The following is an 18,955-nucleotide window of genomic DNA, read 5'->3' on the forward strand; positions in this document are numbered from 1 at the left end:
GGTACTTTGATGGATACAAAAGAGATTACCAAAACAAGACTAAGCATCTAGTCCCTTCTCTCAGTGAACTTTTAGGCAGGTTGGGCAGGCTGTGTGATACTGAATCAAGCCTTATTCTTGGGTAGGTATTCTTCTGGGTAACACTTTTTTTTTTTTAAAACAAAATGAAATGAATTTATTTATATTTCTCTAGTTGGGCCCATAGTTTTCAGGAGCTTTTTGGAGATGACACACCTTTTCCATTGCATTTTTGACAGGTAATAATTCTGAGGCCTGCATCACACCTCCAAAGGCAACCACAGTGAATTTAACGGAAAGTAGTCAAATAAGAATGCCAGCAGCCCTTGTTTATTGAGCACTTACCAAGTGCCCAGCTCTATGCTAAGTGCACATTGTCTCATTAAGCCTATCACCATCCTGTGAGATGAATACTCTTATTTTTCTGCATCTTATAGTTGGGGTAACTTGTTTAAGGTCACACAGCTAGGAAGTTGTACAACCAAGTTTTGAACCTGGCAATGGACCTACAGGGCCTTCTCTTGAACATGACTCTTCGATGCTTCAGTAAACATGCTGGCAGTGAAGAGGCAAATTCTTCTTCTTTTTTAAAAATTTATTTATTGATTAAGGTATCACATATTTGTCCTCATCTCCCCATTCCCATCCCACACCCCTCCCCACGCTTGCCCCCACCCCCCTGTTGTCCTTAACCGCTGGTTAGGCTCATATGCATGCACACAAGTCCTTTGGTTGATCTCTCCCCTTTAACCCCACCCTCCCCTACCCTCCCTCTGAGGCCCGACAGTCTGATCCATGACTCCTTGTTTCTGGGTCTCTTCTTGTTCATCAGTCTGTGTTGTTCATTATTTCCCCTAGATGAGTGAGATCATGTAAGATGCAAATTCTTTATAGATCTAGACCTTAGAAAGGAGAAACATGCAGCAGATGCTAGATTAAGTGAGAACATTGTCTCACCCCAGTTGTTTTTCAGACTCTGAGCCCTAGGTATCAAAGAACAATTGATACTTATACTTTGTATTGTGCTCTGAAGTTTTGTGTTTCTCTCTCCATCACTGGGTTAAAGAACCATTGTAGGAGGGGCAAATGAGGGTTTCTGACTATCTCTTGGCTTTGTAAAACAATAGAGTTTCTCTTTTATAGCATTAATGTCTTTTTAATTAAAATTTTTATTGTGATATAATTAACATATCATATTAGTTTTAGGTATACAACATAATGATTTGATATTTGTATATATTGTGAGGTGATCACCATAAGTCTGTTTCCACAGTTACAATTTTTTTCTTTTGATGAGACTTTTGAGATTTACTCTCTTAGCAACTTTCAAATATTCACTACAGTATTATTAACTATACTATATATTCTGTCCCCATTACTAATTTATTTTATGACTGGAAGTCATTATATTTTAATTGGGTAAAAAAAGCATTGAACAGGGAAGCCAAATATCCTATTCCTGATTTGGTAAGAGCAATGGTTCATCCTCTTTGTTCATTAAAACGAGTAAAAAATTGACACGAAGAGTTGTGTGCTTTAAAGCATATCATCTTCTTGTACTTTTTAAGGATTTGTTACAGGCTTTTTGCAATAGTGAGATAAACCCTTATTGAATGGCATAAACTCTCAAAGGATGTTCAGTGCCAGCCAGCTTTGTTTAGGAGTAATTATGTTACTCACAAAATCCTAAGGAGCAAATGGGTATTGAGTTAGCAAAACATTTTCCCCAGTTCCTTTGCTTTGCTTTATCACCTTGCAAATAAAAGGGGGGAAAAAGGATTTCCTGATTATTTGTAAATGATGATATTTTGCAATACTGACATTTGGAGTGTTACGCATACAAATATAAACAATAGCAAATTAAATCCAAATAAGGTTTTGCCGTTTTTATATAATACTGGCTTAAAAAAAAGTCCTCCCACTTTAATTCATTCTGCTCTCGATTGGATTGAATAAATTGCATCTAATCTGTAGTTCTCAACCCACTGACTGAGACTTAAGCTCTCCTCCTCCCTGCTTTTAAAACTAATTAATAGACTTTATTTTTAGAGCAGTTTTAGGTTTCTAGAACAATTGAGTGGAAAGTATAGAGAGTTCCCATATAGTCTCTCACACCTATTCCTTCCTATTATTAACATCTTTCTTTTTTAATATTTTATTAATTTTTCACAGAGAGGAAGGGAGAGGGAGAGAGAGTTAGAAACATCGATGAGAGAGAAACATTGATCAGCTGCCTCCTGCATGCCCCCTACTGGGGATGTGCCCACAACCAAGGTACATGCCCCCTTGACCAGAATCGAACCTGGGACCTTTCAGTCCGAAGGCCGATGCTCTATCCACTGAGCCAAACTGGTTATTAGGGCCTATTATTAACATCTTGAATTAGTGAGGTACATTTGTTACCGTGGTGACATAATGTTATTAACTAAAGTCCATAGATTACATTAGGGTTCACTCTTTGTGTTGTGCATTCTGTGGGTTGGGACAAATGTATAATAACAGGTATTGGCCATTATAGTATCATACAGAATAGTTTCATTGCCCTAAAATCCCCTGTGCTTCACTCCTGTGCCCCATCCTTGACAACCACTAAACTTTTTGTTTCCCCAGTTTTGCCTTTTCCAGAATGTCATATAGTTGGAATCATACAGTATGTAGCCTTTTCACATTGGCTTCTTTCACTTAGCAATATGCACTTAAGGTTCTTCCATTTGTTTTGTGACGAGATAGCTCATTTCTTTTTATCACTGATCAATTTGCCATTGTCCGTATGTACCACATGAATGTGTCCATTCATCTATAGAAGGACATCTTGGTTGCTTCCAAGTTTTGGCAATTATGAATAAAGCAGTTTCACGGTGCGGACATGAGTTTTCAACTCATTTGGGTAAATGCCAAGGAGTGCATTTGCTGGATCATGGTATGGTAAGAGTATATCTAGTTTTGTAAGAAACTGCCAAACTATCTTCCAAACTGGCTGCACCATTTTACATTCTCACCAACAATGAGTGAGAGTTCCTGTTGCTGCACATCCTCAGCCATATTTGGTGTTCTCTGTATTTTAGATTCAGGGTGTAACGAACAATCTTATCTTTTTCCAGAACTTTTTTCATCATTCAAATCTGAAACTCTATACCCACTAAAAAATAACTCCCCATTAATTCCTCCCCCTGTACCTGGTAAACCTCTATCCTAGTTTCTCCATGAATTTGAGTACTCTAAGTACTTCATATTAGTGGAATAATCCAGTATTTGTCCTTTTGTGTCTGGTTTATTTCACTTAGTCTAATGCTTTCAAGGTACATCCATGTTGTAGCATGTGTCAGAATTTCATTCCTTTTTATGGTTGAATATCTTGTTTGTTGAGTTTTAATTACCAACAACTATCATTAAGAAAGACTATTCTTCCCTGGCTGGTGTGGCTCAATTGGTTAGAATGTTGTCCCATCCACCAAAGGGTCGTGGGTTTGATTTCCGGTCAGGGCAATACCCAGGTTGCAGGTTCCATCCCCAATGGGTGTGGGTACAGGAGGCAACTGATCGATGTTTCTCTCTCACATTGATGTTTCTCTCTCTCCCCTTCTCTCTGCCTCTCACCCTCTTCCCCTCCCTCTCCCCCTCTTCCCCTCCCTCTCCCTTTCTCTAGAATCAATGAAAAACATATCCTTGGATGAAAATTAAGAAAAGAAAAAAAGAAAGGCTATTCTTTCTCTTAAGTTTATAAAAAGGTATTTTCCCTCCTCTCCTCTTTTATCCCCCCTTCAGAATGATCACTAACACTCTGAATTAACCTATTGATTTATCATGGGTATGTATCTCAAGAACATTAAGTTTATGGTTATTCTTATCAAAGTAGTCATTTGTTTTAGGTCTTCATATTTTTAGGGAGTTTTTTTTCCCAATGCTTTATTGAATTATTTCACCAGTTTTAATTGTACAATTCAGTGTTCTGCAACCAGCACCCCAATCCAATTTTAGAACATTTGCATCACCCCACAAAAAAGCTCTCTCCATTCTTACCTCAAGCCTCAGACAACCATTAATTTATTTTTTTTATTTTTTGAAGCATGACACAACGTGGATTTATTACTCCCGGTTTTACAGGTCAGAAATCCAGGCATGGAGGGACTGACTGAGTTTTCTGCTCTGGGTCTCAGGAAACTGAAATCATGGTGTCAGCTTTTACCTGGAGGTTCTGGGGGAGAATCTTCCATCCACCTCATTTCAGTTGTCCACAGGATTCATTTCCGGGGGGCTGTCTACGGTCTCCATTTTCTTGCTGACTGTCAGCAGGGGCCACTCTCTGTTCTTAAGAGACAGCCACACTCCTTCTCATGTGGCTCCTCCATCTTCAAAGCCAGCAAGAGCCCTCTTAGTCCTCAGAATGCCCGCTGAAACTCTGATTTCTTCTTTTGCCACGGGCCAGGGAAAAACTCCCAGATTTTAAAGGGTTCCTGTGATTAGATTAGGCCCACCTGGATAATCGCCTTTTTGATGACCAGTCAGTTGATGAATTCCTTGTGCTGTATAATGTAACAGAGCCACAGGAGTGATAGCTCGTCATACTCACAGGCTCCCCCACAGCGCGTTCTGGCAGGACTGTCACTGTTTTATTCCTTGGACAGGGCAAACTCTTTCTTACCCCAAGGCGTTTGCACTTGCTCTTCCTTCCACTGGGAAGATTCAGCTCTAGACCTTCTTTTGCACAGTTGGCTGCTTCTAGTCATTTCAGCCTCCATCAGAGGTGTCCTCAGGCGGGCTGAATCCCTGCCCACTCAGCTGGTCAATGTCAACCATACCTTCCATTCGTATTTTCTTCATGTATGTATCAACAGCTCAGGTTAGTTTGCTGACTTATATGTTGGCTTATTTTTGTCTGGCTCTCCTAGCTTGATGTAAACCCCATGAGAGCCTTTCTCTGAGTGTCTTGTCTCCCACTGGCCTGGCAGAGCCCCTAGCACTTGGTTGGTGCTCAGTAAATAATGTCTGAATAAATAAATGAAGGAGTAGTACAGTGGATTGAGTCTAACCTCAGGGGATCCTGAGAGGGAATACTTCAAAGAGTTAGACAGCCTAAATATCCCTATAGGTTTGTCTTTTCTGAAAATTTAAGCTAAATTGAATTGTATGTGGTCTATTGCATCTTCATTTAGCATAGCATAATGTTTTTAGATTCATCCGTGATGTAGCATGTATCGGTGGTTGTTTCTTTTTATTACCCAAGAGTATTCTATTTTGTAAGTCCTGTTTTGTTTATCCATTCACCAGCTCATGAACATTTGGGTTCTTTCTAGTTTTTGGCTCTTATGAATGTTACAATGAACATTTGTATATATGTCTTTGCGTAGACATATGTTTTCATTTCTTATTTCACTTCTTACTAGGAGTATAATTGCTAGGTTGTATAGTTAATGTATGTTTAATCTAGAAAAAAAAAAAAAACACACACCCCAAACACCTGCCAAACTGTTTTTCATAGCAAAAGCATCATTTAAAATTCCCACCAGCAATGTACTAGGGTTGTAATTTCTCCCGGTCATCTCCAACACTTGTTAGACTGTCTTTTTGATTGTAACAATCCTAATGGTTGTGAAGTAGTATCTCATTGTGGTTTTAATTTGTGTTTTCCTGATGACTAATGATCTTGAGCATCTTTTCATCTGCTTATTGGCCATTGGTGCATTTTCTTTGCTGAAATGTCTTCAGATATTTTTTTGGGGCCGTATTTTATATCTTAGAAACCCTCCCCCTTTTACTTTGTTTCATAAAACTTTTGATGGTTAAGTGAACAGCATTCAGTAGTATTCTTCATTAGCCCTCATTTGGGGACTTTTTCATTCCCTTTACTTCAACCCTCAGATGCATTTGATTGGTCAGTTTCAGGATCCCAGCGCTTAAGAAGGTGGTTCTGAGGAAGCTGACATTCAAGTTTTTGCTCTGGGTAAGCCAGTCAGCATCTCTCTGGGCAGAGGCCGCAGGCTGGCTGTCCTAATTCTGGCCACTGTAAGCTAATGATCACAAACCCCATGACTTGACAAAGTGAGAATGGGTCAGGGAGGAACCTATCATCACTGAACTATTGGGGAAAGCAGCCCATGAAGGTGACTTTGTTATCCTGTGAAGGCCACTGCATTTCTGAAAGTTAACCTAGGGAGGGGTGCCCATATAAAGCTAATAGTCAAAGTGGTTTTCTAGATTTACATTTCTGACTGACCCTAGTTTTAACTTTTAATTATAATCCAGTATGTTTCAAATTATGTATTTCCTGCCATCAAAGGAAGGCTTTCACTAACACACATGGAGCCCTGCTCTGCTCTACCATGTCCTCTAAGCCCTAGACTACAGTAAGGGTTTTTAGGATGGCAGTAGTAGGTGCAGAAGTCATGAGGAGGGTCAGTGCATGGAGTGCTTGAGGACTGGCAGGGAGACCAGTGTGGTTGGAGCAGAGTGATGGTAAATGAACAGGGAGGGAGTCCAAGAGTCAGGTTATGGGGGTCTTGTGACCCAGAAAGGACTATGGGTTTCATTCTAAGTGTGATAGGCAGCCATGGGAGGTAGTGACATGGTCCTACTTGTGTTTTTAAGAGATCTTAGGATTACTCTGTGGAGAATAGGTATAGTGGGGGCAGGAACGGAGGCAAGGAGACCAGTTAGGAAGCTGTTCTAATAGGTCAGGTTAAGAGGCAATGGCACCTGGGGCTAGAGTGGCAGCATCAGAGATGGTGGTCAGATTCTGGGCGTTTTTGGAAGTAGAGTCCACAGGATTTGCTGTTTGATTAGATTTGGGTTATGAGAAAAAAGAGAGAAGTCAAGAATGATTTAAATGTTTTTGGCTGGAGCAATTATGTGAATGATGGTGCTATTTTATGAAATAAGACTTGGGAGTAGTATTAGGTTTGAGGGGAAAATAAACAGTTTGAATGAATGACCTAATCTTACCGTGCAAAGAAAAAAAATTACATGGTTTATGAGTACATTCTTATAAAAGCATCAGAGAATATGGAAATGTACAGAGTAAAGCCCCCTTCCTAGTTAACTACTGTCACCAGCTCAGCATACTTTTTTCTTGTCTTCTTTTCTGTGCATATTTGTCTTTTTATAAATGGGATTATACTATATGAATTACTCTGTTTTGTTTTTCTAGTTAATACTATGTTTTAGTAATCTTCCCTGTCAGTACAGGTACGTAAGTGCATTCTTTTTAGTGACTGCAGAAAGTTCTATCATGTGCAAATATAGCTTATGTACCTAGCCTCCTATTGCAGGATGTTTGGATTGTCACAGTTTTTCACTAAAGAGGAAGTGCTGCAGTGATTACTTGCACACCCACCTTTGTGTGCAAGTCCCAGTATTTCCATTAGCTAGAAGATTCCCAGAATCCTTGAAGATTCCTCCAAGTGGAATTGTTGCCAAACTCCAATTTTTACAAGCTTTTTGACATCTATTGTTTAGGTCCTTTGCATCACTATAGCCAGTTGATATCTGTCTAGTGCTCTTTTGAGTGTGTTAGATTATGTTTCTAAAGCTTAATTAACTTTTTGCTTAAATTGGAAGCGTTCTTAACAGATCAGGCCTTTCTGTTAGGCACTGATATGGATTCTAAACCAGGGGATAGAAAAAAAAATGTGTAGGCGTGTGTGCCTGTGTGTGTGCCTGTGTGTGTGGGCGTGTGTGTGTGTGTGTGTGTGTGTGTGTGTGTGTGTGAGAGAGAGAGAGAGAGAGAGAGAGAGAGAGAGAGAGAGAGAGATATTACAATTAATTGGCTGTGTCCTTGGGCCTGTCTGGTATCTTTTCTGAGCTGCAGGTGCTTATAGATAAAATGGGTGATGGAATGGGGCTTTGCCCAAATCTAATGGGATATTTCAACATTAAATTTCAGGGACTGAGAAGGAAATCACATTTGTTAGGGTGAGAAAACAGCATTAGTGGCCAGAGGAATGTTTACAAATTAGAGTCACTGGGGTTTACACATTTTTGTAGAAACCCAGTATGGAGAAAGAGAGGAAATAGTAAGGAAAACAGCTCCTCAGTGTGTGCCAGAAGCTGTCATGGCATGTTTACATCTGGCTCATTTCACCTTGGTTGGAAGGCACAGAATGCTGCAGAGGGTGAGCTTGGAGGCTGGGCAGTGGCCTACTATATTTAGAAAGAGGAGATTCCTGGGGTTAGAGTGGTCTGTGTGTGTGCCTGTGTTTTCTTTGCCAGAAGAACAAAGGTTTGAGGGGCTTGGGAATTCTGGACCAAACCTTGTAAACTGGCTGGCTTCTCTGGGCCACGCCAGTAGCTACGCTTTGACTCCTGCTGCTGCCTCAAAGGAAATGCCAAAATCAACCCCATTTCACATGGTTTGTAAAGACACCACAGGTAGATTTCAAAGCTCATCTGATCTTGCTATCAGATGTGCTTTCAAAGCCACTGTGAACACTGAAAATATGAACTGGCTCCTCCTGTTCTTTAGGTAGACTTCAGATAGATTTCCAGGCAGATCGAGTGGAACCTTGGCAGTTTCTGTGCCACTGAGACGTCAAACAGATACAACTAAAACCTTAACAGATTCCTGGCTGCGTATTTCATTATTACACTTGCGGGTCAGCTGTCGGAAATAATGATCAGTTGAGCAAATAAAATTAAAAAGGCATTTTTACTTAAATTCATACATACCTGTGTTTCTTTTAAAAAAGTTTAAGTAGGTAATATTCAAAAGGGACAAAAAGGAATGTATCCTTTCAATTCCTCCTGTCTCCTGATCCCTAGTTCTACTGGAGGCAAATTTTATGGGTTCTTATATATATTTCATACAGAATTTATGCATATGCCAGCAAATATGTTTATGTATATGTTTAGTAGCATGCCATATGCAGTATTTTTGCATATATTTGCAGTGTTATACTATTTTATTATATTTTAGATAATATTCTACATTGGTACATGTAGAGCTAACTTAGTTTTAGCATTGCATTGGCATTGTAGTCCACTGTATGGATATAACATAGTTTATTTAACCAGCGCCCCTACTAATAGACATTTAGATGATTTCCAGTCTTTTACGATTACAAGCATTGCTGCTGTGAACATCCTGGTGTTACCTGTCACGGGCACACGAGTGAGTAGATCTGTAGGACAACTTCCTAGAAATGGAACTACTGGGTCAAAGAGTATGCACTTTTTTCATTTTGATAAAAATCTCATAGGAGTATTTCTGAAAAGTTCCGCGTGCACTGGATTCTATAAATTGTGATTTTAAAGTAGGAAGGAAGCTCATTATTTAGTTTATGACAGAGTGGCCTCTGTAATAAAACAATGCTTAGAGTTTTCTCCATTTCCTACTCCCCAGTCTCTGTATGTATTGTTGATTCTGGAATTAAAAGCCACAACAAAATCATTCCCTAAAATGAGACACAGTGTACCAGGAGTCACTTGAACTTACAGCCCCAGGGAACTTGTTTGTGTTCCTAGTGAGGGTGCTGTTGAGTTTTATCTTTGTGCAGCATGTGCATTATTCAGGAAGTGTGGCTGTTGAAGGCTGGGCAGTCTTCTACCTTTGGTGACTGGAGGTCATGACTTCGGGCCAGTAGGCACACCTTGTCTACCAGTGAAGCTTCTGGGGAGTGGAGAGGGAACAGAGAGTTTTGTCTGACATCTCTCTTCTGGCTGCCACTTCTGCAGAGTTTAGCACTTCCCCCGTGGAGGACAGGATTATGTCACCTGTCCTCTGTGGTCTCTAGTACAGTGCCTGTGACAGCTCACATTGGCGTGGAAGGCTCCTGGTGGTGGGTTTCTGGAACCAGGCAGGCACAGTTCCTGTCTTCTAGGAGCTCAGTGCCTTGACAGGTAGGGGAGGCATAGACAGTCCGCAGGTAAGTACAACAGGATGATTGCTAGCAGTTTGAAAGGGCCTGTGGGAGAGGGAGCAGAGAACTTTGGGAAAGGCAGGTGAAGGCTTCTCAAGTCCAATGAGGCAGTGTTCCAAATCTCAGGCATTGAAAACCACCACGGTTATTTTTGTCCACTTTACTACTGTTTATTTACTTTGAAAAACTGTACTTGTTAAAAAGGGAACTTTATGACATTCTGAAATCATAGGTTTGATGTGGTTAACAATATTTTTTTTCCTAAAATGTCTTGAAATAATCATTAAATTGAAAATATGTTTCTCTAGGTGATTCTAATGTGTAGTGGTTCTCAGCCATAGCTGTCCATTGAAATCACCTAAGGAGCCTGGGACTCATCTCTGGAGATTCTGATGTAATTTGTTTTGGTTGCAACTTTGTCAGTGTATTATGTAAAATAATCCCATATCTTATCAGTGATTTGAGCTTTACTCAGCGTAACACTGTGCCAAGGCAGGAGCATGCAAGAGAATGGAACATCTGGCCGTCATGCTGGGGAGGCGAGGGAAGGGTTGGCTGTGCTTCTCAGACTAGGGTACAGGTGTTGGAGTAGGTGGCAGTGTGCCAAGGGTATACAAAGTGAGTGGTAGTAAGTATACTTTGTTTAAAATCTGTCTTAATGGGATTATTGTCTGGATATTCAGTCAAATGCTGATAAATTATAGAGGAGAATGTAGGCTTCCGTGGCGTTTTTGAGATGTGCTGGGTGAAGAGAACATGTAGTCTATAGTGGACAGAGGAGGTAGGAGTCTTGGGGTGATGGCTGAACTGTGTACCACAGGAGAAGAACCGTGTGTCTGATGGGAATATGGAGGCAAGTTAGCTTGTCCTTGCTGAGTTGTTCCCAGGAGACATGCAGGTGGAGACACCTGCAAGGTGGTGGGAGCACAGGTCTGCCGCTCTGGAGAAGATGGGGTACTGGTGTAGGTTTGGGTCTCACCAGGTGCTGTTCGAGGCCCAGGCAGTGGTTCTCAGCCACAGCTGCCCGTTGAAATCACCTAAGCAGCCTGGGACTCATCTCTGGAGATTCTGATGTAGTTTGTCTTGGTTGCAACTTGGGCATGGGGACTTTTAAAAGCTTCCCAGGTGATTCTAATGTGTAGCAAAAGTGAAGAACCACTGGCACGGAGTGAGAGAAGAATAGAGGCCGAAATCCTGGGGAATATGGACATTCAGCAGAACAGGTGGGTAGAAGAGAATTGGAGAGACCTTTGCTCTATGACCAGGTGCTTCATCCTGGCCAGTTAGGTGAGGGCATGTCCAGAGGCCTTTGGATTTGACCTTTGGAGGTGAAACTGGAGAAAGCAGGATAAGTACAAAGGTGATAAATATCCACCTTATAATATTATTGTGAAGAATACATGAGATAACTTAGCAGGGTAAACAGATGCATAGTAAGTGCCCTATAATCGGAACATGCCATTATTGTCATTTCTAGATTATCCGTGTTGTACGGTAGTGGATCTTAGATGTGAATGCGTGTAAGAATTCCCCTAACTGTAGCTTCCCAGGCTCTCACAGGAAATTCTGATGGATGAGCTCTGGGATGAGGTCTGGAAATCTGCATTCCTTACAGGTGATTTGTCTGGAGGGGGTCCTTGGGCCACGCATTAAATCTGTATAGGCCCATAGAGATCCTACATAAACCTTGTCTGAAATTCTTTGCCTCTCCCCGCCACCCCCCAACATGCATAGCTGTGCTGGCTACCCTCATGTTAGGACATCGCAGGTATTTGGAAGGAGCTCTGTGGCAGGTCAAGGAACCATGAGGGAATGGTTCAAAAGAGTACAGATTCTACCCACGTCAGGACATCTTGGCCTGTGGCTCCAGTTGTTCCATGAGTTTGGCCTGTGAGGTGGGACCCTTCTGCAGCATTGGGGGGTGGCGCAGCTCCTGAAGGGAAACGTTACTAGTATGCTCATGGGCTATCACAGGGCAAACGTTTTCCCACAGTAAACGTTTGGTGCCCTTGTCAAGTTTAAAGTCATTTGGGTTCAAAGCCTGTAATTTTGGTGCACATTTGAACACCCCCCCAACATTCAGGAAGCATAATGAGATGGCTGAACTGTTGCACAGCTAGAGGGTATGCGGTGTTTGGGGGAGAGTAGGAGAGAGACTGGCTGATGGCTCCAGAGGGTGAGGTGCCCCAAACCCAGAGAGAGAGCTGATCTGATCTGGCCTAGAAAGTGCCCTCAGGCAACTCATTTCTGCTACAGCTCCTCCTTATCTCTGTTCTGATCTTAGCTGGTTCTTAGCCATCTGAGGAGGGCTGCATGAGAGGGCAGACCACAGCTGGTAGGATCCCCGGGTGTGGCTACCAGGAGACCAGTGTTGCTTGCCCCCTGTTGTTTGCTTCCTAAAAAATTCTGTGGGCTGCTCTTCCAAGGACCAGGGTTTCTGGTGTTTGTATCTGACTAGTGCATTGAGATGTTTGACACAAAGCCTACCCAGAGCCGCTTAGCCAGCAGATCATCAGCCTCATGACTCCCACGGGGGCAGTACGGAGGCCAGGCAGGCCCTGGGGATGGGCGCCTTTGCATCTGTAGCTCGCCCAGCTCTGGCCGTGCCTCGCTGCCTCTGGTCTGCTGGCCAGGCCTTGGAGACTTCAGACAGCTTTGCTTGCTGCCGTCTCCTGGCCCTCTGACCTATGCCTCCCTGAGCTCAGTGTGCAAGGTCAGCAAGCTACTATGTTGCCAGCTTCGTTTAGAGCAGCAAGATGGTTCTCTTTGTGGAAAGAAATCCTGTTTCCTCTTTACATAGCCAGCAGGTTTGTAATCAGTTCCCCAGCAGGGAAGCTCTGCTCCATTGCATAGAAAATTGGAGTGGAACTGAGAGCTTTTGGCCTCAGTGTCTTTTGGGATATGACTTTGGCTTGCTTCTCATCTTCCCCACCTCTTCTGGCCAGCATAACTCCACACCGTCCGTACTGCAGTGAAAAGACAACACAACAGGGCTTGGGGTTTTGTGCTGGGAGCAGCACAGAGTTCAAGCATGAAGATGATCACCACCTGAAGATAACTTAAAATTTACTTGTTTTCACACGTCTGGGTTCTGAAGGCTCGGGTCTTATCTTCCCTCTCCTCTACAATCTGGAGAACTGAGTCTTTTAAAGAAAGAAGATTGAACTTTTTTTTTTTTTTAATGGTGATCTTCAATGAGAAACTTGTGAAATGTTATGCAGGAAAAGGATGACTCACGTCTCTTAATTTAACACCTCTAGCAGTTATATTACCGCGCTCCCCAAATGTGCCAATATTGGGTTAGGCAATGGTTGGTGGAGACCTTGGAGGTCCTTCCTTAGGATTCTTCTAAAATAGCTTAATGAGATGTAATTCACATACCACACAATTTACTCATTTGTAATGTATAATTCATGACCTTTTGTATATTCACATAATTTTTCTTCCATCTCCTCAATTAATTTTAAACATCTTTATCATCCTCCAAGGAGACTGATGCCTTAGCCATCATCCTCCATCCTTCCCATCCCCCCAGCCCTAAGCAGCCACTTCCTCAGGATTTTTAACCCATGGCTCAACGGGTGGTGCTCTCCAGTCTGCTTTGTTCCTTAATCTTGCTAAACTACACAGCCTTTTCCTTTGCTGCTTTCAAACAGTTTGCAGCTCCCCAGATTTCAGTGCCAGGATGTGTGGACCTGGCACTCAGTTTTTCTTTGTTCTGTTCACCTTTTGACAGATTTGCTAGTGCAACAAGGACTTTATCACACTCATTCCTGAGGGCATGTACGTCTCGGTTTAGGACTTCTTTACTCGTCTCTCTCTCTGGGTTCTGATCTGGGTTGGGAGAGAGTAATTTCCTGGTGACAGTGGAAGGAAGAACTCAACTTCCAGTAGGTGGACACATTATTTGGAGCAAAAGAGAGGAACTTATGTTTCTCCAGAGGAAAAAAAATTCCAGTAATATTCTGATTTGGGTAGTTGCATTTTGAGGGTTTCATCTTTAGCCATTTTTTGGAATTATTGGTAAAGAAGTACGTTTCTTATTTGGGAGTGCCTAAGGTCTTAACATGAAAGTCTTTTCTTACTGAAGACCTTGTGCTAGCCTACAAAATTCCAGCCCAGCGTAGATAACACGTTCTCTACCATTTTTGTTTTTTCTTCCTCTCATTTTCTTTTTTTAAAATATATATTTTATTGATTTTTTACAGAGAGGAATTGAGAGGGATAGAGAGTTAGAAACATCGATGAGAGAGAAGCATGGATCAGTTGCCTCCTGCACATCCCCTACTGGGGATGCCCGCAACCAAGGTACATGCCCTTGACTGGATCAAACCTGGGACCCTTCAGACCGCAGGCCGACACTCTGTCCACTGAGCCAAACCAGTCAGAGCTCTTCCTCTCATTTTCTTCCCTCCTTTCTCTTTCCCCTCTCATTCCTTCACTATGTCTGCCCTCCCCCCCTCCCCCCCACCATCTTGCCTTGCCAAAAGGCCAAAGAAGTGACTGATCTCTGACCTCTTGATTATATGGGAAAAACAAAGCCTTTTAGTAATGGGAATGACCTGAAACTGATTTCCAGAATTTTAGGATGATAGCTAAAAAGACTCCCAGATTTGAGGGGACTGTAAATCTGCAGAAGTCTGGGTTCTGAGTGGTCCCATCTTCTAAAACACGCTATCTTGGGTCCTCTTTCCTGTTACACATCCTGTGCTATGTTTTAGAGGTGAAAGGACATGCTCAGAACCAGGGTGGGTACAGAATGTCCTGCTCCCTGGTTAGTGGCTTTGAGGGTGAACTCTAGGTGCTTGTTTTCTGCTTCTCTATTGGGACCTGATGCAAGCCTCAAGTTTCCCATGTTTATTATTGGGGTAGGGGTGCTATTAAAATTGTCTTTGACAAAGTAGGTCAGTGATTTATATTTCAAGAAGATAAATTTGGGGACATGAATGAGAGCGTGTTATCTGGGTCATTTGAACAGTTCCAGATATATTTATAATGCCATTTAGGGACCTAGAAACCTATTTGGGATAGGCCAGGGAACTGGGTATGAAATCTGAATCTTTGCAGGTATTTCCTCTATACTCTGCAGAAATAATATATTTTGGACATATTTAAGTGAGACTGGGATAAGATGGCTTACATCTCCCTCCCTCAAGCTGCCAACCCTGTGGTTCATAAAGCCATTTACCGTAAAATAGCAGGATGTTCCTCTACCTTCTTCTGAGGCATATATTACACAGTGTTTCTTGTCACATAGGCTGGTCATTAAACAACAACAACAACAAAAATACAATCCCAAAACAAACTTGTATTATTTTGATTATATAGGTAATACATGTTCATTAGAGACAATTTAGAAATTATAGATGAATAAAAGAAGAACATGCAAAATAATATTCCAGGTATGCCGTGCCAAGACTTTCTTTGAACTAATGACCTACTTTTGGACAGGTAGGTTGTTTCTCCCTCTCTCTCTTTTCACGATCATTAAGCAGTCCATAATGATAGTCCTTATAGACATGCCATTGTTATCTCCGTCAGCTAAATTTACATGGGCTGCTCTTACAGTTCTTTCCATAGCTTTAAGGTTTAGCTCCTACCTCTCTGCTTGTTCCCTTCTTGTTCTTGCTGGTTGAACAGAATCTTAGGGACAAAGTGTAGATGGCTTTTCAGAATGCCACAGAATGAAGAGTCCCATGTGTTGACAGCATTGTTTAATTTATTTGAACCAAAATAGGAATAGAATATCTACCGCCATTTAACCATTTTTGTGTCAGACTTTCGTTGTGTTTTACAAACTTTATTTCATTGAACCTTCACAATAATCTTAGGCAATAGATACTAGTCTCCCCATTTATAGATTAGGAAACTGAGGCATAGAAAGTGAAAGTAACTCATACAACTCAAAAGAGTTGCAGTCAGGATTTGAACCTTGGTCCCATGCCACTCCTTTTGCTCGTAACCAGTGCTATGCTACTGAGTATATAATCTTTATACAATGGGAATAATAGTGTTCACTTGAGAGCATTGTAAGGCTTACATGACTTAGTGTGTGTAAAGCAGCTGGCACAAAATTACAGCATATAGTACTACTCTAACGACTAATTATTTTCATCTTTTGGAAGATGAAAATAGGAATACTGTAAAGATTCTTTTTGTGCTATCTCTACATTTGAATGTCTGGCTTTCTCATTGGAGATGAATCCTTGTATTAGGAGTTGTCTCTAGAAATTAGACTTCATTAGTCTGGTCAAAAAATATTTAGTGGACTCCATTTATGTTCTAGGCATTGTTCTAAGTATTAGTATTAGGTGCATAGCTCCGAACAAGACAAAGTTCTGACTCATATGGAGCTTATATTTTAGTGGGCAAAGAAAGCAAGTGAACAGGACACTGTCAGATAGTGAGAAATACCTCGATGGAAATAAAATAAGATCAAGAGTGATGGGTGGTGGAGGCAACTTGAGATTATGTGGTCAGAGAATGCTGCTCTGAGAAACCACATGACTTTATATTCTGGGCCTATGCTTGGTGACCTACACTTGTTGAAAATTGTAAGCTCTCACTTGATGGATAGATTGTGTTGGATCATATTTTCTTCCCTTTGTATTTCCTCTTCTGTTTTCATAGGCAGAACCGTTTTTACTCACTGGAATCATGACCAGCCAGAACCATAGTGATCGTGGTAAGACAGAATTCATTTCTCACATGGTAGGCAGACAGATGTTTTCAAAAACATAGTCTCTCTTGCCCCAAATTTCCCAACTCACTCAGAAGACAATTTTAACTTCTTACTATGGCTTAGTGTGTGACAAGGCTTCTTAGTCTCCTCTTTGACTGTTCTCCCTCAGTGCTTAGGTTTCACTAATCTTAAAGCCCTCTAACACACTGAGCACTTTCCAGCCATAGGGATTTCCTTGGGGATGCCTTTGCTACAGATCTTCGTGTGGTTGGCTACTTCTTCTCAACCTTCAGCTCTCAGTGAAGGGCCGTTCAGAGACTCCTCACCTGACCTCAAGTCTTAAGTAGCATCCCTTCCCCGCTCTATACCATTACTCTCTCTCTCTCTCTTTTTTTTAAACATGCTTTTATTGATTTCCAGAGAGAGAGAGGAAGGGAGAAGGATAGAGAGATAGAAACATCGATTGGCTGTCTCCCTCATGGCCTTCACTGGGAATCCAGCGTGCAACCCTGGCATGTGCCCTGACCGGGAATCAAACCTGTGACCTCTTGGTTCATGGGTTGACGCTCAGTCACTGAGCCACGCCAACTGGGCATTGCTCTGTTTTATAGTCTTCATAGTACTTCTCACCCTCTAAGCTTCCCGGTACAGGTGGAATTTTGTCCCATGTCCCTTCAAAGAGTCCTGCTTGACCACCTGGCTGTGTTCAGAAAGCAACTCTCCCTGTTTCTGGCCTCAAGCATCCCTTGGTTCTCTTGAGATTTTATTTTGTTTTGAAGATTCCACCTTGGACAGATCAGGTGTAGCCTCTCTGATTGGAAGGTGATCCAGTCTGTCTTTGGGGTAGCAAAAGAAATGATGAGTTAAAAAAAGCAAGAATCAGAGTAAGAGTTGATTAACGCTATCAGCAGCCTCTTCCTTGCTTCCCACCCCTATGCCTTTGCTCACTCCTCTTCTCTCTTAGGTCTCTGTTTCTTTATCTTTACTTTTATCAGGCAGAGAAAAGGAAAGAGAAATCTAACATTTCTACATCTGTCATAAGCTCCAAGAGGAGGCCCAGATCTCCTTGGCTGGACCAGTTAACCTGTGAATTGATTCCTTCATAGTCTTCAAACGTAGAAGAAATGGACTTATAGCTGACTCTTAAATCAACAAGACTGTTTGCTAATGCTTCTTTAAAAAGGGAGACTTTTGAATAGTAGAGTATATATTCTCCTCCATACCCTCCTATTTAAAAGGTTTAGTTTTAATAGTCATTTTAGTTACTGTTCCAAAAATGGGAAGGCAGGCACCCTTGATAAGCCTCACAATCAATTATAAAGGACTTTTTCATTTTCCTCTAAAAAGATTAAGAAAAATACTTCTCCCACTTTTGTTCACATTGCAGGCCTCTGTGTGCTGTTTGTTGACAGTGTTCCCAGGCTGGAACCACATCTCTACTCCTCCAGTGGATTCCCCCAAGTCATAGTTTCGGTACAAAATTTCTCTGAAACCCTGTAGTGACTTTTTATATAAAACTTAATATTATTTGATTTGGATAGTTCCATGTGGACAAAGGGTCTCAGCAGGAATTCTGCCAACAAACGACAGTGTTTCCCACACAGCCTCTAGGATTTAGGACTGGATTCTTGCTAAATAGAATTTAAGCATGAAAGCCAGTCTCTTGTCTCACTCTGTCTCTTGGGCTGGGGTCTCTGTTATCTATGGAAAATGAATCATTTTTAGGTATTTAATTTAGGAGCAGGCAGGGAGAGAGAAGGAACAGGATCACTTCTCTGCCTTTCCACACACAGGTGTCCTATTTTGTGACATCTAAGCACTAGAGACTCGTTGACCCACATTTTTTCTCTCTGCTCCTGCAGTGTACTGACCACACAGAGACCTGCTACCACAGTTACTTTTGAAATGTGTTGCTAAATGCAGAGGTGTCTGTCTCTACTGACTTCTCAGATGCCTGAAATTAGTCCATGGCCTAGAGACAGAGAGCACCGTGGCTGTGCTTTCATTGCCGGAATCCTTGGAGGTGGATGTGGAGTGAGCAGGGTCATGAGTCTAAAATACGAGCTGGCCTGTTTTCCTGACTATGCATCATGCCTTTCACTCCCTACTGATTTCTACTATCTTTAATACGTAATACAATTAAAGCTCGCTCTCTGTCAGAAATTTCCCTCTGTTTTTCTGTTAAGCTGTTTTTGAAAGTATTTTTAATCTGTTTTTTTGGGGGACATCCACAGTTTATCTTCATTGAAGGCAAAAGTTAGAGGACTTTGGCCAGTGTGGGAGAGACAGAAACCCAATGGGAGAGCCCCCGAGGACAGCAGGTTCCCTATTGGCTGTTTTCTGCCAGCTTTGTAGAACAGCATGAACTCACCCCCGCCCTCGAGTCAAGGGGCCATAAACAGGA

The 18,955-nt window shown here is 41.8% G+C and overlaps 1 protein-coding gene across 3 annotated transcripts in view; it reads left to right on the plus strand.

Moving 5' to 3' along the window:
- ARHGAP26 (Rho GTPase activating protein 26) overlaps window positions 1–18,955 on the plus strand; it is a 411,202-nt gene that overhangs the window by 5,457 nt on the left and 386,790 nt on the right. The window contains exon 2 of one of the 3 annotated variants that reach the window (XM_079771398.1): window positions 16,500–16,554. The exons of the other annotated variants lie outside the window; for them this stretch is intronic. Within the exon in view, the coding sequence (XP_079627524.1) occupies window positions 16,527–16,554 (28 nt within the window). The 5' untranslated portion in view covers window positions 16,500–16,526. The remainder of the gene's footprint in view (window positions 1–16,499; window positions 16,555–18,955) is intronic. 3 annotated transcript variants of the gene reach the window in all.

The sequence above is a fragment of the Cnephaeus nilssonii genome, assembly GCF_951640355.1.
Source record: "Cnephaeus nilssonii genome assembly, chromosome: 5".
In the NCBI taxonomy this organism is placed as follows: domain Eukaryota; kingdom Metazoa; phylum Chordata; class Mammalia; order Chiroptera; family Vespertilionidae; genus Cnephaeus; species Cnephaeus nilssonii.